Raw genomic sequence first — 22089 nt, 5'->3', positions numbered from 1 at the left:
CGGACGCTTCGTGCGATTGTTATGATGATGATGCTGTTTCCCTTTCCGCCTCAAACATTTATACGAACCAACGCGCACACACATACCAGCACTCGACCTGAGATGTTCCGTCCTTTTGATGCCCACCCCGTATACTCTGGCGATCAAAAAGTTATGCTGCGTTTCCATAAGCAGCAACGCAAAAATCCCTTTGGAATCCTCAAATTCTTGACCCATCCTCCCTCCAATGAGCTCGGCTATCACCAGGTTCCTGGTAACTTCCCTTAGAGAGCAGGAAAAGCTTAAGTATGTTAAGCGTAAAAGTCTAGTGACTCGGCCTACTCGGTCTCCACCACACCGGCACAACAGGAAAAGGTTGAAGTCCTCGTTATTGAAGCACTTCTCCAACTAGACACTACTGGGCGTGCCCATATATCTTGTCTTTTGTACACATGTTTACGCTTCAACACTGTCCCGACCACAATGACATCCATGTGTTCCGGCATAACGCGAAAGCATAACTTGAATCGCAGTAGAGAGCGCGAAAAAAAAAAAGTTCCCGGTACGTCGTCAGGATTAAGCCATCGGACAAAGGTCACCGGAACGCTGAAAACCCGGGTGTGTGTATTTGTACGTGCGTCTAAGATTATACATCCCAACACCGGATCGTCTTACCGGAACCGGATAAATCACTACCGTCGGGTGGCATACAAGAACAGCTCCGTTGGTATCTCCAATGTCCGTAGCTACACAGTGCCGGAGCTACGGGATCATACTGTGGGGTAGCTTTGTAGGTTGTGAAAAATTAAAATTAACTTCTTTAATTACAAACCACCAACCGGGCCCCATCTTGCATTGGCTGTATCAGGCTACACAGACTCTCGGTTGAGATTAGCGATACTGACATCGTGCTGCTGCTAGTTATTATTGATAACGGCTCGGATAACAATGATGGATGATGTCCAGCGTGGATTGGTACGCTGGGAAGAAATTAGACATCCACCAGATACTGAGATCGTGTTTCCGGTCGCAAGCCTGTGTTTAGGGCGTTCGAACGCATGGTGGGCGATGTTTTTCGGAGGCTGAACCTTGCGTGCCACGTTGAAGAAATGCTTAAAACCATTATCTTTGATCACTGGAGGAGCTTGGGCCATGGGCCTACCTTACTCAGATATAAGTGCGTGGGTGCATGTGTTATAAAATCCATCGAAAATGGCGGCAAGCCTGTCAGAAGTTCCTCGTTTATCGGTACAGGACGTGCGATCCAGAGTACGACTTTCGGGAAACGATATGAGTTGTGCTTCCGTTTCGGTGTTACATCTCGTAAGAATCGGAGCACGGTTCTAACGTTTCAGGGCGAAGAATAGAACAGGAAATTTTTATTTCATTGCCGTGACACGCCTTTTCGTTCGCCCAAGTGTGTGAATTTTTAGGCGTTTGAGTTAAGTTCACGCAAACATTTAGTTTAAACAGCTATTCGAATGGTTTTTTGAAAGTTCAACACGTCGTGGTTGAAGTGTTTTGTGTAACGATTGTTGTTTTATTCGCATCAAAGCGGGATTATCATACCATCTCGTACGAGGAAAATCATCATAATTCTTCTTAATGTAAGTAAAAACTAATCAAATCGTATGTAGTATTTATTCATTACCATATTGAATTCTGGAGAAACAATTATGTAGTGATTGATCTTTATTTAAGATCCATATAAAATCGTTCCGAAACCCGAAGCACGTATTGAAAAATAAATCGACCGAAGAAGTCGCAAGAAACCAATTACAAGCCTCATCAAAAACCTTAGCAAAGAACCCTAAGCACTCTCTCCAGCTCTGGCGAAACACAAAAAATGCCCATGGAAAAGAGACCTTGACGCAGAACCAAATGCACCGTAGTTGCATGAGCGCAATGCATGATGCAATCCGCCTTTGTCTGTACCCTGTACCGACCGAGTGCCTCCCATCGAAACAGCAACAGTACCAGAAGGGCAGCAAAAATTTACCCTTGCCCCATCGCGCACGGGCAATGCATCAAAATTGTACATCGAGTGCGCGTATAAGTTCATGCGAAAAATTGGCACAAAGTCGAAGTGCATCGAAAGTGATAGCGGGAGTGTTAGGTCGAATGGAGACGCGTGAAACTTATGCTTGCACACCTACTTTTACAAACCAATACCTGTGTTGCGCGTGTAGCTGAACTTTACCGGCCAACGTCACAATCTTCCTCTCCCGAGGAATGTTAAATCTTCAGCGTCCCATTTTTCGGACGTAGCGAGACAAACTGCACTCGAAACGCAGTTCGTGGCATGTTCGTCGATGACCTCCGGACGCCATCGCACTGGGGAGTACAGAACGCCTCTGTTTCGGTTCACTACCGATGTACTTGAAACTTTGCAATAAAATTATAAATCTCATCTGCACATACACTCCGGGCAGTAGGAGTTCGGCTGGAATGGGTAGCAAATGAGCTACTGGTGGAGCAAGCCATTGGACAAAGTGAGCCAAAAGCCCACACACGAGGCCCGCCCGAAGGCGGAACGGTTGGCAAGGCAAGTATCAGGAAAAGATTGACTTTATAACAATGGAGCAGGAACAATCTGGTGCATTGGAAGCAAACAGAAGACACAAAAAAAAAAGAAAACGGCCAAAGCGGGAAGATACAGGAGAAGATGTAGAAACATCCCTATCCGATGCCAACATGTAATTGGAAGGTGTCCTTGTGCATGTCCAAGGTTGCACTAGAACACCAAAGTTACTTGGTCGCCAAGTTTTCCACCTCCGTGACAGTACCGCGCACCCGTACACCAACGGGCAAAAGTGAAAAGTTTTGTACACCGAGTTACGAGCTTTATGGATGTTCATCCGAACCAACCGAACAAGTGCGTTGGATGAAAACTTTCTTTTTTTATGACCATATCAACGGCACATATAGCAAACACGCAAATGCCGGATGGCTCCGGATAGATGCGAGTGAGCAGTGAAATAAATACCCATGAACAGGAATAGACTGAGCGATTTGGTTTGCTGGAAGGTTACACCATAACAGATGGCCGGACAAACGAAAAAGAACAACACACGATTTTATTTACACCATTTTTATGAACCAATTAGAGAGACGTGTGCGAAAGTTTGGTCATCGTTAAGTGGTACTTGATATGGGCGGAATTGGAAGTAAGTAGCAAATTTTGGTGCATTGAATTCATTCGTGATCCGTATACATACGCGAAGAGTACGGTTTTTGGGTGGAATTAAAGTGTAATAAACAAAGTTTTATTACGAAAAAACTGTCCGTCGAAGGTCTAATAGATTTATACTAGCCGCAGCTAGTTAACACTAGCATCTGCAGCTTTCGGTAGTCATTGAATTACTGAGGACGAGGCCGTTTGGTCATTGTGGTTTTTCCACTGTTGCTACGCCGCGTGCTTACGCATATGCCGCAGAAACCCCGAGGGGTTAGGTCAAGCTCACTTACTTAAGCTTTGATAATCGGTAATGTATGTTACCGCTCTGCACAGCAAGAAAATTTCAAGGTAGGAGTAGAGCATAACAGCCTCGGTTAACCTTCAATGTGGCTTCAGATGATACTGCTTAATTAAAGTTTTTTAATGCTAAACGATATGAGTTTTTCTAGGGTCGAATTGTGAAATCATGGCTAGAATTTGGATATTCAATTCTTAAATTTTGCACTTTAAGAGTGTCCACTGTACAAGAAAAATGGACATAATCATCTAACGAATGATCAGAACTTCCAAAAGAAATCATGCAATCAAATAAACACTTGGAATATCTGTTATTTCACGTAGAACATGTTTGAAAATCTGTTCGCAAACATGAAGTAATAGCTTTTGCTCGCGATTAAGGTTTGTAGTGGTCACTATCTTTAACATTTATCGAATAATAGTGCGATATAATATAGGGTTTGCTGGTTGTGCCGCATAAGGAATTGAATCAATAGAATTCAATAGAAGAAAAATGTCACATTAACCTGCAGACCGTCTTGATAAATTGTCAGAATTTCCAATGCGCCTGAAGGTATGCAAAATGTATTACAAAACAGATACCAGGACGTAATTCTAAAATTATAAATTATTCATCGGATTATAATTATTCAAGATTATAAATTACGAAACAAGTTAAAGCAGAAAATTCATCATCAATTTATCCTCAAGAAAATCAATTGCATAATTGATACAACTTCCAAATGAATTGTGTTACGGAAAGTACGCCTGAAGCTATGCAATATATTTATGAAAACGCCTATTAGTAACCAATGGCTAACAAAGGGATTTTGGATAGGTTAGTTCATAGATACTTTAGAACGTTTCTATAAGCTCATTCAACGTATGCACATTTTCCGGCAATCGAATAGCAGTGGGAAAATCCGGCAATAGAAAAATTGGCCTTCACCTTCAACTAAAGCAAGCTTTTTCGATAATAATCAGTAGCAATCGTGACTGTCTGTGTTCGAGCCGTTTGACATTTCCCTATTTCCCAACAACCGTTCCAGCACAAGGAAGTACGCAAACAACAAACGTACATACGCGCAAAAAATTCTGCTGGAAAAGCTGTCAAGAGTTGGTGAGTTCGATGTTGCTACACCAAAATACTGAAACGGCCAACTTGCGAGCACGATAAAGTTTCATTCCTTCACTGGCACGCGCACGACGGTAAATGGGAAGCAAGTTGCAGCAGAAAAAACATGAAGCAACAAAAGCTGCATATTACTCACATGTTCGCGAGGCACTGTGCCGTCCGTACGGAAGGTAGAACGTTCCCCTCATCGACTGTACAAGGCAACAGGTAAAATCGTTTCGGAGATGAGTTTTCTTGCGCAATTGTTCCTGTTGCTTCTTTTTAATCTGTTTTCCCTGTACCAAGTTCCTGGTTGGTGGAATGGCGCTTGATCCGCTCATGGATAATTCCCATTCCAAAGCTGTACTTAGACTCGGCCCAGGCCATAACTGTTTGCGACAGTTTTACTTTTTCGACTCTTTTAAAAAGACTTGCTCACGTCACAATCTTCCATGTTAATAATTTAGTTTGCCTAAGTTTGCATCGCACGTGGCGTGAAAGACAGTGTGTAAAAAAAAGCAACATCACCCACAACGTAAAGATGATGTTGATGATGATGATGGTGGTGGCGTCCTTTCGTCGATAGTGCTATGGTAAAGCTAATATCAGCCGAGAAAATAGCTGCAAAAAATCGGCTACTCGTTGTACCTTCAGTAGGTTTGATTTCGGTGCTTCTGAAGGTAATATCCTCGCGTTAGCCAACTTTATATTTTACCATCCGGTACGTCATCAACAAGGTGGTGGCCATCATCCTAGGTGTTGATAGTACTTTTTCGCTAAGCTTGTTAGAGGATGATCAAATTTATTTTGGCACTGAGCGTGTGCCACGCTCTTGCTAGACCAAATTTAAGCTTGCAGGCAGTGAGTAATCGAAGTTGTCAGCTAAAGCAAGGTGGGCAGTTGATGAAATTTTAACACATTTTACACACCTTTTGTAAGTTAAAAACGAATAATGGTCATCTATTGTCATTTTGGGTCCATATTAAATAATGGGCATCATTACATCGTTCGTCACTTTCAATTCCTTCACTAAATAAATGCTCAAACTTGTTTTGAATATAATCGCTTTGTTTGAAATTCGATAACATTTGTGATCGCGGAGACACAGCTACTCTAAACAAACCAAACTTAAATAACACTATTGTCGATGGACAAAATATTTGCTCAAAGCTATCGTTTAGCTTAACCGAAAACCTTTTTTTATTCTTCTTAAACTCTGCATGTAGTGTCTGGTTACACTTTCTCCGTCGAGATGGAACAGGAAGCGCAACAAAAATCCATCAAACGAATCCTTGTACGTCTTTTACTTTGGCTTTTGTGGCGCAAACATCGCATGCTCGAGAGCAGTGCGGGGTAGCATGCACACAACTCCCGGCACAATGAAACGGACAACAGCATGAAAATTAACCGAACCAGTTTTCCAAGCCATAGTTTATCCGCAGGCAATGGCGGCTTCTTAGTGTAATAAAAGGTCGCAGAGACCGCCACGCCGCTTTGGCATCGCATCTGCTGGTACACCGGTGAAGTAAATCCCCTTCTTAAATACATTCTTCGACATATCTATTGCGTCACGGTGCAAGGATAGTTCGAAACGGGGCACGAAAAATCTGGTGGAAAGAGTCCAAATAGAGCACTGGAATGGGTTTCCACCATTGCCTAGTAACACAATGAAGAGAACATAATATTTCTTTCTTAGTCTGAGTAGCGGTAGGAGAGTTTTCCTCTTACCACAATATTTTCCTGTTGGAGCTTCTTGTAATTTTTGAATACTAAAAGGGAATGTAATATGCTGCGTAATTGTATTTTACATGTTAGCAACTGGTATTGCTTTTAAAAAATATTGTGGAATGTATTTTACCTCATAACAAATTATTCTATCCCTTAAGAAGTTATTTGAAAAATGATAAAAACTGTTACTGTCCATGTAACTATTTAGCAACCAACGCCACCTACCGGGAAACTCCTAAAGTTAGATTATGATTATTTATGTTCAATCACACGAAAGAACGTTTTTATTATTGTTTTAAATGTAAATAGGTAAAGAAGAGCCTTGATAATAAACAAAAAATCACATCAGAATAGATTTCGCCATGGGATCACTCTAATACAAGTGGCTGAACATTGCCCAAATAAAATAAATCCCACTTACATAGGAACATTGCTTGCTAACACCCTGAAAAACATTACCCTGTCCCCACGCAGTGATACTTATGCCAAGAGCTCACACATTCTCGTTCACACGCATGTTGCGCGCTTCATTAATGGCAAATTGCTAATGTCGTATCGTAACAGTATCATCGATCATGGGCTGCACTTGTTCCAGCAAAAGTAACAGTGGAAAAGGTGGAAAGTTTTAGTAACGCATCGTAGGCCACCACATCTTGCGCTGACGAACGGTGACGCTACTTGTTGGAAATGATAAGAAACTACCTACTTATCCGGGCCAACACTTATGGTTGTCATTGTCGCCGTGTGCAGAAAACTCCAACCGCAATTTGATGATTGAAAGTAATGTTCGTGCGTGAATGGCAGTTGGCTTTGTGCTTTTTTGAAAGGGATGTACACAAGAAAAGATCCGCCAGATGTGTGCGTCAAAATGGATCAAGGAATGCAATTAGTGTCATTAGATAGTACGTGCGAATGATGCAGCAATGGGGCCTACCTTGTTCCGATGAATCATACAATACAAGAAAATATGTGTAAGGAAAGATATTTATCAAATTTCTTCATTTAGATTCACATATTACAGTCACTTATTGTTGATAATAATTCAAATCATTATAACAGATTAATGCTCATATTGGATTTGTAATATTAAAATTATGTATGTCAATTTGATAATTATGTTCTTAGATTCGGCCATTTAAAAAATCACCAAAAATATGTCTATGTATAAAAACGGTGGCTCTCATTATTTAAAAGTTGTCTTTTTTCGTGTTCGATTAATATCATAAATCAAAAATTGACTTACCACAGCATAACTCCATAAAAGCGGACATTATAACAAATGTGTGTGTGTACATTTGTTCATTTGCTAATGAACACCCATTATATCTTTGTGGAAGCTTCCACCTGCAGGACCTTTTCGATTTCGTACATGGTAGATTATGTGAAAATAAAGCTTTTTTTCCATTTCACATATCGGAGACTAACTTTACACAAAGGTAAACCCGAAACCAGAAGTAGCTTTCTAATAGAGAGCAGTGAAACGCTCCAGAAAGCAAAAATCCACGAAACGTAACCTGGGAACAAATTTCCCAACATTGTATAAACCATAGATATTCTCACAATACCTGCCGGCCGAACCGAATCCGTTGGTAGGGATCCTACAGGTAGTGCCGGTCGTTGTTAATATTATTCTAAACTCGATTACTTGTGAAAATGGCCAGACAAAAGCCACACATTGCAACGAGATGTTTTCCACGCTCGGGATAATGTTTGCGTAACGGTTGGAAACTCGCACTAGATGGTGAAGGTCGTCAGTCCATCGGGAAAACACAGCACCTCATGCGACCTGTTGCATCGCACAACGGAGTGGCAGTGTGCGAAGAGGAACTTTTCCAAAGCCGAACTCAAACACCCACGGTACCAATTAGGCGACAAAGGTCGTGAAATATCCAGCGAGTGTGCACTAACGATAGCTGGGCTCACTTTTCGGAGACATTAATTTTGGAAAATTATCCTTCCCGAACCGGCGACGTTGATGGGTTTTGGAGGGTGAGACAATCCATATCGGTGAGTCCGTGGTGAATTTAACTAATGAACCGTGTCGCCTGGCTTAGGCACTGTCCAAGGGTGGCAATGTGTTCGGTACCGCAGCAGGTATCAAAAGCTGTGCCTGAAACATGTACATTTTACAGTGAGGTAAAACCATTTAATACCAGAACGGTAAACTAATCATTAAAGAGCGGAGTAATAACGTAATTACAAACCAATTTCAGAAAGAGTATTTGACTAATAAACATATACTAGGGTAATAAATACTAAAACCGTCTTGATTGCATACCTTAGGGCGCTTAGCAAATGTTGGGCAAAATGAAGCGTCGCACAATTGCATACTTTTAGGCGTATCAATTTTTTCCGTTATTGCAATCATTCCAGAAACCCTTTTTGTTAATTTTCATGAATTTTAATGATGTCTTCTTTTCTAAAAAATGTGAAACCGTGAATAAAAATGACAACGTGATAAAAACTGTCTGCCATACACTTTAAACCTTCACTGTTTCCAAAGGCATCTAGCAACAAAGTCTATCCATGGCTACTACAGCGGAAAAACATTTTAATTAAGCCAAAATGATACACAAGATTTTCACCGATGATGAATCGGTGTGCCTAAACCCTAGTGTAAACGAGGGGAGAAAAAAAAGAAAACCCACATATAGAACCCCAACAGCAGCATCCATGAACGTGCTAGCCAGCGTGAGAGCAAACAAATTCACCTTCATTCGTTATCTCCGACACCTGACTTTATCCGTGGTGGGTTTTGGGATGAAGTTGGCCAGGTGAAGCTGACCGTTGTGTGTGCTAGGCTCAATTTGGGGAATTATTCGTCTCGCTTCATTGTTATTAGAATGTGTCACCACATGTCCGCCATTAAGAGGAACAAAAAGCATCGTTAAAATAATAGTGGCTTGACAACACAACAAAAACACATCGAAAAATAGTTTCATCCTGTAGTAATAGAAGAAAAGTATCATTAGCAATAGTTTGATTCATGTAGGATGAATAAGCAAAAGGGTAAAACATGTAGAAAAAATATATCACAACTCTATCAGTGAAGCAATCTATTGATTGCAATTACCGCAAAAACGAATTGAATGTGTGCCATACAAATTGTTAAACACAGAGTGTCAGATCGTTAATAATACTGTAAATATGATGCTTTCCTTCTACCTTTTTGCTATCGTCATACCTTCGACCATGATCATACCGCATAAAAACAGTGGGTGTTGAGTTATATTTCCCTCCACACACAACAATCCTCCCCCAGTGGACGCGCCAGTGCTGAAAAGCCTTTCGCAACTTCCGTTCATAAACTGTTGGGATTATGCTTAATTGGCAACTAGCAGTGACGATAGAACACGGGTTGAAAAAGTATACAACAAAACAAAAGCCTTTCCCTTTCGCTGACCCATCCCCAAGCGTTCTACGGAGGGGTGTCTTGTAGGGTCGAAAAATGTCCTTTAACTATATGCTAACTGTACGCCCTATTCCCGCAAGTAATAAACGGCATTGGACTAACCTAACCCACAAAACCCTATCATGTAACTCGTCCCAACTGTTTTGAAAACACAGGCGGTTTACCGATATGCCCATGGACAAGCTTGTAACAGATTAAAACAGATTTGGTTTTTTCCTCTCTTTTACATGAGTTTGGGCCATCAACTTCTGGTGGCAAAGTTTGGGGGTGGCCTTCGATAATTGATTTTTGTTTTAATAGTTTTGTGGGCCGATTTTTCCTAATTTTTCTCTCGTGTTTTGTAGACATTCTTTGAGTTCGCTTTTTGGTTCAGTTTGAGTATGTTTTTTTATGAATTCTTACCCATTCCTTTCAATCTTCCTCGAGTGTAGCTCAAAAATGCTCATTCTATTTTTCATTTAATGCTACGAAATTCACTGAGCATGATGATGTATAGTATTTTAATTATTTTTTTCCTTCCTTATTTTAATTCGTTTGCATTTTTAAGCTTTATCGATCATTATTATTTCACTGTACCATTGTGGCCCTGTCCTTATTTTCTTACACACTTTTATTTATCTACCCTCCGGCACGTTGAACTTTTGTGCCTTCTGTTTATGCTTCCACAATGCAATCCCCATTTCTCCGCTTAGTGAAAGTATATTATGCCGCCAAGGCTTTTGTTCTAAGCCTTAGCGGCGACGATTCCGCTACTTCCTGCCTGCACAAAAATGCCAATGATAAATGAAAATAAAACTCATCTCACTGAATGACTCACTTTGGGGGAAGACGTCAACAGTACGCGTTCTTCCAGACACGGGGCGTTGATACGGGGCGAACGTTCTCATGGCACCGACAGACTTATTCATCCGTCTGGCTGTCGACTGAGACAAGTAAAAAGTCTCCAAAAATGGAAACTCCCTTTTGTCAACGGTTTGTGCCAATTCTGTGTCATTCAACAAGAATGGAAACATCTTTGACGCAGTCACATTATTCAATCTATAAAAAACAGGCACAGTATGATGTATTTATGACCTTTTTGTTTCGATTATTTTAGGACAAGTTATTGATTTGTTTCCCAAATTTTAATATAATTTACAAGTTGTGTATTACTTTGGTACTTCATGCGTTTATTGAGAGATACAAATAATCTATTTATAAAATTGTAATTAATATTTTTTCTATTTGTTATCCTACTAGATTCAACTTTCAAAATGATAGAAATATCAGTGATTCAACTGTCAAGTGATTTGATTCAAATATCTCTTCCCAATATCCAAAGATTTTCAATAACTCACAATGAATGTGCCATAAATCATTGTCCCCTCCTAACTTCCTACGCAAAAAAGGCAAGACATTCTTTAAAATGCCATCATCATCCTCATCCCAGCTCGTGCGTTTTGGCCACTGCGCCTTATGAGCCTTGACGCTTATTACACTTTTGAAATCAATCGATTCTAATCGGTTCTATCGCAACGAACTGCAACTGTGTACCACAATCCGATTCCATGTACCCTGTTTTTTCCCGAGGAGTCAAATCCCATTTTTATTGAGAATTGCATTAAAAGCGTCCAGCAAACAGGGCCACAACGCACATGGCCCTAAACGGATGTGTGGACGGATGAGAGTTTCCATTCCGACTTGCCCATTTCGTACGCGGGCAGTAGCACTCGGTGGACGTTAAGTTCATTTTTATGTGCTTTTCTGTGCTTTTCCTGTTTTTGGAACAGATATTAAAAAGAACGCAAACTCCCACGACCGCTAAAAGTGGACAGTTTGGACCATTTCGGCATTGTCTCCCGGCATTGGCGCCGGAATGTATGCAAGTACTCGCACGGGTGGGTGTATTGCAATGCTGAAACCGGATACTCTTCGCTACCATTGCATTGCCAGCTGGTAAACGGGGTCATTATGTACCACTGTAGCGATATACGTTTCAGGATAAGTAATAGTAGGGTAAAGTCATAGCATAGCAAAGTTTGTGAGTGATGTTATTGTACATTTAGGCATCTTAAGAAAAAGTGGGTAAGTGATATAAATTGGAAAAGTCTATAATAATCTCATTTACACGTCGTAAGTGCTAGCCCTACATATCTTCAAACGTAATACCATCCTCCATTACAATTGTACGACGTCATAAATTCGGGCTCTCTCTCTCTAAACTTTTGTTAGACCCGCAGAATGCGTCACGATCGTCACCCATTCGGGATCACCCATTCGGGAGATCGGTAGAGGGCTCCAACTCGGGGAGTTAAAAGTACAGCCAGAGTTTCTATCGCATGCCCCACATGCGATGTGATAGAAAAGGATACCCACAGACCTATGCTCAAGGATACTACCAACCAACAAGCAGCCAAATAACAAGGAAGCATACCAAAAAAAAAATAAACCATTCTCCCAACCGACTTACCGACCAGGACCACTTGTACCAACAGCAGGCTTCGTGCCGTTTCGCTGTGCGTGTGTATCTAGCCGCATCGGATGCTAACGCATACGCAACCGACCCGAAACGATTTTTTACGGCACGACCCGACCATCACCCGACGTACCAAGCGTGGTTGATGCGGAGTTAAAAAGCCACGATGGCGACCGTGTCGCTTCCAGTGTCGCACAGCATCGCAAACGAGGAAAAGTCGGTAAACGCAGGAATAACAGTGGTTGAGATTGATGCGCGGATGATTGGAGAAGCGAAACCGTCCAAACCGTTGCGCGCTTGCACGTGGTTCGCTCGAGGTTGCAATCAGTAGACTTGGCGTCTCCATCGCAGGCGAACGCGCCTTTGGTGCGAGCCGTTTGCGAGTACAGTAGCAGAAGTTGTGGCATCTGATCAAAGACAGTGCAGAAGTGAGCTGTTGTGGTCGATTCTGGTGATTCCGTGCAAGTGTTTGATAGATCTTGCGAATAGAGGCAAAGTGCAAGTGTGCAGTTTATGTGTTACACAAATTAACCCAAGATGAAACCAATCGCTTCCGCACCTCGTTGAGGTGTTGCGGCGTGTTCGGGCAGATAAAAATCAAACAGTGAACGGTGTCCTGGTGCGTGGAATATCTTCCCGGATTCAAGATTCAAAGGAGATATTCCCTGCCTTCGCTTCCTTTATCCACTCCTTTCCCCCTCCAATGTACACCTTGCCGGCGAATCACTGTGACGGAGTTTCCATTTTCGCGTACCCAGGACGAAATCGGAGGATCGTGCGAAATGTTTCCATGCGCTGGTAAAGATACAACAATATGCCTCGAGGACAATAAATAGATAAATAATATGACGCTCGTTCCCATCCTTCCTGCCAATTTACTGCTTGCCCAAATTACTGGTTCCTCCCGTTCGAGCAGCAAAGTCCACGGACTGTGCAAATATTCCCCGCTTCTTAATTGACCGTTGACAGCATTTTTACAATCTTGGGTGGATGTCTGGTCAACGGTTTTTGCCTGGGGACGGAAATGTGTAGTGCACGTAAGACTATCAAAATATTGGCTGCCACCCAAATTTATACCGAGTTTAGCCTAGTTTGCTTTCTGGTAGGAAGTGATTTCCGTTTACACAGGGTAAATGGGACAATTCCTTTTAAGAACACTCTATACGAAGGTTCATTTTTGATGGTCTATTGTGATAATAAAAGTGCAATTCATTTTTTCAAGAATTAAATTTTTACTTAAAAATTCAAACGATAGTGTTTTAAGTTGTTTGAATATTTTGTCAGCAAGTGGTTTTATGTCTTTGAAATGGGAAAATTGCATACATTTAGGCGTGCTTATTCCATCAATCCATGCTGGTAGTCGCTGGTAACTTTTGCCTTATGAATTTCCAAAAGTTTAATCAAAATAATTGGTAGTATAATAAAATAATAGAAAAATAAAATGAATTTTAACATTTTTTTTAATTAAAAACATTGGTTGTAAAAAAACTTACGAGGAATAGGAGCCTTCTAAAAATTAAACTAAAGTGAAACACATCAGCTGTGGTCGTTTCTATATCCCCCCCGCTATATATTAAGTAGGAGTTGCTTCCTGTAATGGATCTCATGAATAAGACGCTTACATCTTACGCGTTCCAGCATATCTCCTTAAAGATGCCCGTCTTGCCCTTATACACTGTCTGAAGCATGACCTCCAACGGCGAATGCGTGGCCAGAATGCGACACACCGCCCCGGTTGAACGAGGAAGTAAAATGTTCCGAAAATCAGTGCACCGGTATCGTGTTGTTCAGTTCCGGTCCAATATCTTTCTGGTTCATCCCTTACCCCGCGGGAGACACCTACGTTTGGCACGGTTGTGAATGATTTATTGATTGCAAGTCCGTTGGCAGTGGTTCAAGCGGAAATGCTACCCCGGCCACACGCACAGCTTCCTCGTTTTTTTTTTCTCTGGCAGAATGCAGTTCTATCTCGCCAGCACGCGCTAGTAGACAACCGGACAACGTGGCGTCACCATGGTCGGCCATGGTTGTCTGTGTGGATTTATGCACGCGAGTTTCGGGGTTTAGGTTAAGGGCCGACGGGTTTGAAACGGTGTATGTTTTGCTTTCCTTCCTTGTTATAAAAGCCGTTAAAAATCTTCCAATTTCCGACTGACGCACGCAAACTCATTGTGCCGGATGAAACTTTCAGTGCGATGGGAAGCATTTCCTGGGGAGAGCAAGGAAGAACGCCCGCGGGAGCACGATACATGTTTTAGCAGATTAGCACTGTGATTCGTAATCGTGACCGGACTAGCTGCGAGATGATTTCTTCGCAGGCCGTTTTACGCGAGGGGAAACTCTCGCTCATTCATAATTGCGTGGTCAATTTACGAGAACTAGCACTCAGTTTTCCCTTTGCATCGTTTTGATTGCTGATAAGAAATCAGTTAAGGGAAAGTTTTTTTTTTGTGTAAGACGTAGGACTTGCCCTTTTTCTGGCTAGTCTGTTTCACGTTCACCACAATAAATACTTGTTATTTCGTAATTAAATGCGTGGAAACGAACGAACCATGGGCGGTATTATGGTGGAATAAATAGATCTTTTCCAATTTGTTGATGAATTTATCAAGAGCATGTGGCAACGGAGCACCAACTACTTTGCTAAAAACTATACTTTTGTGGGAAGCAAATACCCATCTGTTACATTGAGTCAAAGGATTTCCAATTAGATAATGAATGTATTCATAATAAACTGTATGCCTCGTCATGTGAATGGAGTGGTATTTTTTTTTTGTTTCGTTAGAACGGCCTGGCCGTATCGACGAGTGGTATTTTGATGATAGTGAATTTTTTTTTTATTTACTCTGGAACGGCCAGGCCGTATTGCTAATAGTGAAATTTATGATGAACAGAGAACCCACATGAAAAATAAATCGTAATAATTACAAGCCTTACTGATGAAAAGAGCAAGTTAGAAGTTTGTTATTAAGCATATAAAAATATCATCTGATAACTAACGATTATGATAACAAATTGCATAACTTTAGGCGTTTATCTTTCTCAGAGCACAATGCTATTTCTCAACGAATTGTTATTGTTTTCTCAGTACACCTGTTTTAATTAAACATCGAACATTGAACACAAAATATTTACTCTGCACTTTAGTCTAAAAAAAGTTTGCTTTCCACTGTCTGGGCAATCAAAGTTCAACAACATGTCAATTTACGACGGGCAAATGAATTGCACAAGTGAAACAAAATAGAACAAATGGATTGGTGTGGAAACAAAAACTAGTACACACTTCAATGTCACAAACTTTCCCAACATCTAACCTTGGTGCGTGCAAAATAAAACTTTTCCTAAGCACGAAAAAATCGTTTCCTGTTTGTTCGATGTCAGTTGAAAATGTGCAATTCGGAAGCACAAGATAGGAACTGTAAATAGTATAGTTTATGATAAAATTTTACTCATTACCAAATAAACGAACCAATGAGGATTTTTGTTTTATTTTTTTGTTGTTTCGAATTAAAGCAAAACATCAACTTAGGCCAATAAAATGTCTGTAACGCCTCGTTAAAAGTATCCTGTAAACAAAATCAATTCGAACAATGTTTTTGCCTTAGAATTTCTCGTTGCACACCTTCTTCAAAACCTCTATCTGAGCTAATACGTATTGATTTTGCTTATTTTTGACACAAAACTGCTGCGGGCACTGAAAATAGCGTCACGAAAAACAAGCTCAAGGCAACCTTCACAATCAGGCTGGCAGACTAGCAAAAACACATTTGGTTTGGTCTTCAAAACGCAAACAACTACCGAAAATTCGCATACCTTCTTAACTTCCCGATGTGGTGTTAGGTGGAGTGAATTCGGTGAAAAACCACTTGTTACACCTTCCCGGCTGCTGGCTGCATACAGAACAGTGCAGATCAAACGAAACTAGTAGGAGTTGTAGTACACGGTCTACCGAACGTATATCGTGTTGTTTTTCCGACCTGCCGTCGCTGCTGGGATTTTTGGATGATGTTCGATTTTATTCGTCCACCGCCATTGCAAAACCGCATGGTTTTCGGTTGCACGCCTCGCTTAAAGATGCCAACGTTTTTCGACGCACAATAAGAAATCAAGAGTTTGGTAGTTTGCTTTTTGTGCAGGTTGATTTGTTCTTTTTTAAAAGCAGGGCTAGCAGGTAGAGTCAAATTGCTAGCCTGAAACGCAGTGATATTTTTTATCATTATCTGAGTGATGTAATGTTTTGCTAGCTGAAAATGAACAAGGTTAGGGATAATTCGAAGCACCGTATGACGCCCATTAGCCAGGCACTTTAAACTAGACTGAAAAACGTTGCAAAACTCCCTACGAAGAGGAATGAGCACGTTTTTTGTCAATTGGCAACCGAACGGTAACATCATATTTGCACTTGAAACTTGCAAGAAGAGAACAACTTTTTTCCCATCTCCTCACGTACTGGACGTTTTAATTTAAGTTTGAACAAGTAATGAATGTGGCAGCAATTAGAAGAGAAATGGGTAACCCACAGTGTTCTGATTTATTGCTTCTCAATCATTGAGAGCTTCGAAAAGTTTTAAATAATCGTTCGACAAATTTAAGTAATCTAACTGCAGTTCAAAAACAGTATAGTATATAGTTTATATAGTTGTGTTTCTTGAAAACTTTAAAACTTTGTTCAATTAGCTCTCATTTGTCATAAAATAGCATGTTTTGAAATATAAAGTGCAATAAAGAGGGTTAGCCGACGATTACTTTCGTGCATGATAATCAAATATTCGATTATGCAAAGCAAACGCCTAAATTTATTCAAGAAAAACAAATTCGGCTGGTTGAAGTAGGGCTTTTCTATTAATTTAGTTAATCCATCTCTTGGTCGTAGATTATTTTCAAAATAATATACCACAATTTATTAAATGTCATAGAAAATTGTCTTATCGTTGACCTGTCATGTGCGCAAACAAGGGAAGAAAATCATTGTTTTATCGTTCATGCCTTTTACATGCTGAATACAAGATACATTTTTTCAATTCTCGGATAGGTTTTATAAAATATTATAAACATGAAAGACGATCGTTAACGAACAAAGAAAAATACAGCTTATATCAAACATATTTTCTTGACAGAGTATCGAATAGAACCCTGCTGGCATAATACAGTGTATGTAATTGACTGTTCAAAATAAAATCCCTTTAGTTCTATAACTCAACAGCACTCCTACACAAGCAAACCCCCCATTGCTGGAGTATTTCGTAAACATTTACAATCCGCAAGCACGAAATCAAAACACTCACACCAACGTAAGCGTAGTCCTTTAACATCTATTATCATAATCCACATTGTTGCATGCATGCATACGAAGTAACAAAAGGGCTATGAAAAATAAAGACGGAATGTTATTAATCCGCCACAAAAGCTCGCGGCCCGACACATTAACAACGCCATCTCCACTCAACAATTGGCTTCCTGTGGGTTGACGTTATCGTTACCATCATTCGCAAGGAGGAATGCATCGTACGTAAGAAAGAAAGTGATACGAAACAATCGGTAGCTTGAGCAGGGAATTGCAAAAAAAAGGGGGTAGAAAAGCCCTGTACCGAACACCAACACGGGTGCCTATAATTAAATTCAAATTTATCTTCTCACTTCCCGTTCCGTTTTTGCTGCGCTGTTTGGCCCCAACAGGGTGGGCAACAGTCGCCATGCTCGGAAGTGAGAAATTTTCCAAATCGCCCACTTTTATGCTTCCTTTGCTTTGTGGCGCATGAAACTTAAGCAAGTTGTGGTTTTGCCGTCTTTTTCCATTCACCATCTTCCCGGATGCCTGCTGCTGCTTCCGTTAGTGGTGGTATTGTAATTTATTTCCATCCCACTTTTCCCCTCTTTTAATCGTTGTTTTTTCTCCTTGATTTTCTCTTCTCCTTTCGGCAGCGACCAATACCAGTAGTAGCAGCAGGATCAGCAACAGCAACAGCACCATAATGAAGTTCTACCTGTTTCTGGCCATCGTCGTGTGTGAATCGTGCAATTATTTTTCCCACGCCGAATATGACTCACTGGTCGAGTTGGCGACCGGGGGCGAGCTTGGATCGCTTACCGGTGGCCATCGGCTCACCCTGGAGGATTCATCCGAGGCTGGCGAATGGTCCCCGGTGTACCCGTGGAATGCGGCCATAAAACGTAGTGCCAAGGCGGACATTCAGACGCGCCGCCGCAGTGCCCTCGACAAGAACTTTATGCGCTTTGGACGCTCGGACAAGGACATGCTGCGGCAGGCGCGCGCCAATCTGATGCGGTTCGGTCGGCCGGATCGTAACTTTTTACGGTTCGGACGTGATCCATATGCGGCGCTACTTCACGAGGAGGAACTTAGCAAGGAGTACGCCACATCAACCGAGCAGCTCGAACCAGCGAATGGACCAGGCGACGAACCCGCGGCCACAAAGCGTAACGCTGGGCTTGGCGCCTCGGAGGAAATGTTAAACACGGGCCTGTCGGAATCGGGCGAACAGATTAAACCGAAGCAGGTACTTTACATACGGCGTGACTCGCCGAAGAATCTGATGCGTTTCGGGAAGCGACGGTCGACCGGTTCCGGCTATATGCGGTTCGGGCGGGCCGGGAACTTGATGCGGTTTGGGCGGGCAAGCGACGAACCCGCGGTCGCACTGCTGGCAAGCACCCAGTTCGGACGATCGGCCCGTGCCGGACCGAACCTGATGCGATTCGGGCGGGCCGGCAATCTGATGCGCTTCGGACGGGCTGGCAATGGAACCGGTACGCGAACAAACGCCGAAGAGCTGAACGCTACCGTCCCGTCCCAGCTGCCGGACGCGCTGCCGTCGAATCTGGCCGAGCTGTTCGAGAAGGAACCGGACCGAATGTTGCTGGACGCGATAGAAGCCGCCGAAGCGAACGAGCGTCTTCCGCTGTACATAGTGGAGAAGTAGTGCGGGCCTGCTTTGACAAGGAGTTTCTCGAGGGAGCATCGCTAGCGGAAGAGACATCATCTGAGGTCACACGTCTGGGAAGCAAAATGGTGTATTGTTGATAAAACTCACTCAAATTCACGCTCACACAGAACACACAGAATGTAGGTAACAAACGACAAGGCTGGTATCAACAATATGGAACATTTTGCTTTTCGACTCAATCAGCTAGACACGAAGCGACCAGAACCAGAGTGGCATACGTGCGCACAATGGAAAACGGACACACGAGGCTCACACTGCAAAACTATCAATTACTCTTCCCTGTCTCGCCAGCGCCAGCTAAACCCGTGTAGATTTTCAAGTTTTAGCGCCGAAATGTAAAACAAAACAGTTTAGCAAAACAAAAAAAAGAAGTTATTTCTAGGATCTCCTTACGAAACTGTGTAAATGATAAAACACAATCAAAATAAGAAAAAAATCACGCCACATAAAAAAGCTCCGTAAAATATAAATGGTACATTAAAGTGAAGGAGAACAGCAACACAGAAGAGAAAGAAATATTAAACAATATATATATACAACACATGCAGAAGATAAATTAATTATAACAACAGAACAAACAACTCACACTAGAGCATGAAAAAGGATAAGGAAGAAAAGCGAGCGTAGCATAGCATACGGGCGGATGCAAACCGGAGCAAGTCGTTACATTCATTGTGTTTGTGTGCTGGTGTATATTAGGGGCATTGTTATAATGCGGAATCGAACGCAATCGAACAGAACAAAACGCTGCAAAATGATCCATTACGCGACGGACGGACAGAGAACCGGAAACATGTATAAAATAAAGTAATCAACTGATTTTACTCTTCATTGGCAATCTTTCTTCGCTGGGTGTATATTGATGTTTTGCGAGTGGAAAGGAAAGCTGCTCATTGAGGATTATCCGAACGAAGAATGCGTTTGCTTCTTCTATTGATATTTTCAGCCTTTCATAACTTTTTGTAACTTCACATCACTTCACATTTTAACGAATCATTATGGAAGATGCGTTTTAAAAAAAATCCAAAAGCTTTTGTAGCTTTTGAAATATTGCTTCTGAAAACTTTCATGAAATATTTCGCGTAACGCCCGTTTGAACAGAACAAAGCAAAAGTGGTCGCACGTGTTTTATTCAAGATCAATAGTAGGCTTTGAGCAGAGCTGCATTATTTGTTCATAAATCTAAGTGATTACGTACAAATTCTGAGTAATTGCCATTTTCCGAACAACATCATACTAAAAAAAACTCCAAATCATGAGTGAAATCGTCGCTGATAGTGCCGCTACACCAAATCACGTTGAAAAGAAAAGTCATCGGATTCAAGTTAGACTACCACCTCCGAACTGTAAGAAGTGATATTCTTTTCGTACGGAAGCTTGTTCCAGCTGGCACTCATGGATCTTTAATTTCAGTTAGTCAAGCTGAGCTACACAGCAGTGAGAAACGTACCTCCAAAGGGACTCCACAATCCAACCTTTGTGAAACTCAACAAGTGGGCATCTTAAGAGGTTTATCGGCTTATACGAAACCGTATCAAGAACGGTGAGGGTTAGAAAGTTTCACTAATTTCAACACAAATTAACTACTTTTTCATTGCTCTAGTGATGACATCTTGAAACATCTCGCCGCTGCTTATTTGTTTACTATTCTCAAGTCACCACAGAATTGGGTACCAAAAACGTTTACCGAAATTGTTGAGCTCGAGTCCACGATCGCGAACACCCCACTCGAGACAAGACTACCGATTCACCGGAACGATAAAACATACTACATCCACCTCTCGAACACGCTTGTTAAAGGACGGTTCGTTACACAACAGCAACGATCAGCCAAAGTACATTTATATATAAACCAAGCATTGACGCGAATTAAGCGTGGAAAGGCTGCTATTTTGAAGTGTGATTCGTACTATTTCCTCATCCGTCGGCTCGTAACTGGCTGGTACTTCTACACGATGAACCTGCAGGACAAACCGGCGCTGATGTTCTTCAGTTGCCCACAGTTGATGGTGGATCTTGTGCGAGAGTCATACGGTTGTACCGAGCAGTCGAAATATTTTCTTTCCAACATCGTGCTACACACGGTCGAGGAGGGTGACGTGACCAGGATTGTGTGGAAGATGAAGCCTAGCATCGGTATGAAACTAATCTCTCCGATGGAAGCCATTCTGCACGGCAATATTTGTTTGGCACGCCCCAGTCTGGAACGATCACTTGAAATTGGTCTGAATGTTTTGGAACGGGCAGGAAACGATCACAAGAAGCCACGCTCCTGGGATAATAAGCTGCTGAACGAATGTTTCAAACGCACTCAAGAGCATTGGAAGGTGTCAGAGAAGATGGCTGCCTTTATACGCGATAAAAACGATCCACGATATACGGTTGGAGGTTATGAATTAACCTGCCGTACGTCTCAAATAGGACATCGTCAGCGCAAACATTTTGAGGAACTCGTTAACTACTTGCTCGCTTCCTGTAACGCTCTGCTGGTAGTTGGGTTGGACTGTTCTTTTCTATTATGGTCCAGAGATGACTTTATCTACTGGTTTAGTCCCTACCGGTACAGTGCCATACACGAAAAACCAGAAATTCTACAAAGCCGAGCCAGTTTCTTACACATGACTAATGCACTTGCCAAAGCGTCAAATTCACTGTTTGAATATCTATTCGAGCTTGGCGTTTTCCCGGATAACAACATCGAGTTGTTCCCGGTGCGTGTTGATGATAGAACTCCACACACTCCCATTCCCGACGAAGATGAGGACTCGCTGGAAGAGGAAGGTCTTCCCATACCACCTGCTAGTGATAGAGGTTGGACGAACTTCTACGCACCGTCACTGCACACACCGTCCGAGTTGCGGTTAGCGAGACAGATGTTGGATATGGTGTACCGCACTGCCGAAGATCGGTGTGACTGAGCAGCAAAGGCCGAGTGCATGATCCAGTGGTAAGAGATATCCAATTACCCAGATTAAACGGAAT

General features: G+C 41.9%; 2 protein-coding genes across 2 annotated transcripts; both read left to right on the top strand.

The window, feature by feature from the left end:
• Window positions 1-12540: 12540 nt before the first annotated feature.
• Window positions 12541-19478, top strand: LOC128301934 (FMRFamide-related peptides). Its single transcript, XM_053038613.1, has 2 exons — window positions 12541-12940; window positions 18065-19478. Exons 1-2 carry the CDS (start codon window positions 12925-12927, stop codon window positions 19081-19083), a joined length of 1035 nt encoding a protein of 344 aa, XP_052894573.1. The 5' UTR covers window positions 12541-12924; the 3' UTR covers window positions 19084-19478.
• An 884-nt stretch (window positions 19479-20362) lies between these two features.
• On the top strand, window positions 20363-22025 carry LOC128301933 (uncharacterized). The gene is made up of 3 exons (XM_053038612.1): window positions 20363-20453; window positions 20521-20650; window positions 20711-22025. The coding sequence occupies exons 1-3, from the start codon at window positions 20363-20365 to the stop codon at window positions 22023-22025; spliced, it is 1536 nt and encodes a 511-aa protein (XP_052894572.1).
• The last annotated feature ends 64 nt before the right edge of the window (window positions 22026-22089 follow it).

This window comes from Anopheles moucheti, chromosome 3, assembly GCF_943734755.1.
Source record: "Anopheles moucheti chromosome 3, idAnoMoucSN_F20_07, whole genome shotgun sequence".
In the NCBI taxonomy this organism is placed as follows: Eukaryota; Metazoa; Arthropoda; class Insecta; order Diptera; family Culicidae; genus Anopheles; species Anopheles moucheti.
This window is presented reverse-complemented; position numbering and strand designations above follow the sequence as displayed.

Bases quoted from the DNA above. Each gene is read 5' to 3' on its own strand.
- LOC128301933 (XM_053038612.1), top strand. From the start codon at position 20,363: ATGAGTGAAATCGTCGCTGATAGTGCCGCTACACCAAATCACGTTGAA. The intron at 20,454-20,520 runs GTAAGAAGTGAT...CTTTAATTTCAG, and splicing joins TAGACTACCACCTCCGAACT to TTAGTCAAGCTGAGCTACAC. The intron at 20,651-20,710 runs GTGAGGGTTAGA...TCATTGCTCTAG, and splicing joins ACGAAACCGTATCAAGAACG to TGATGACATCTTGAAACATC.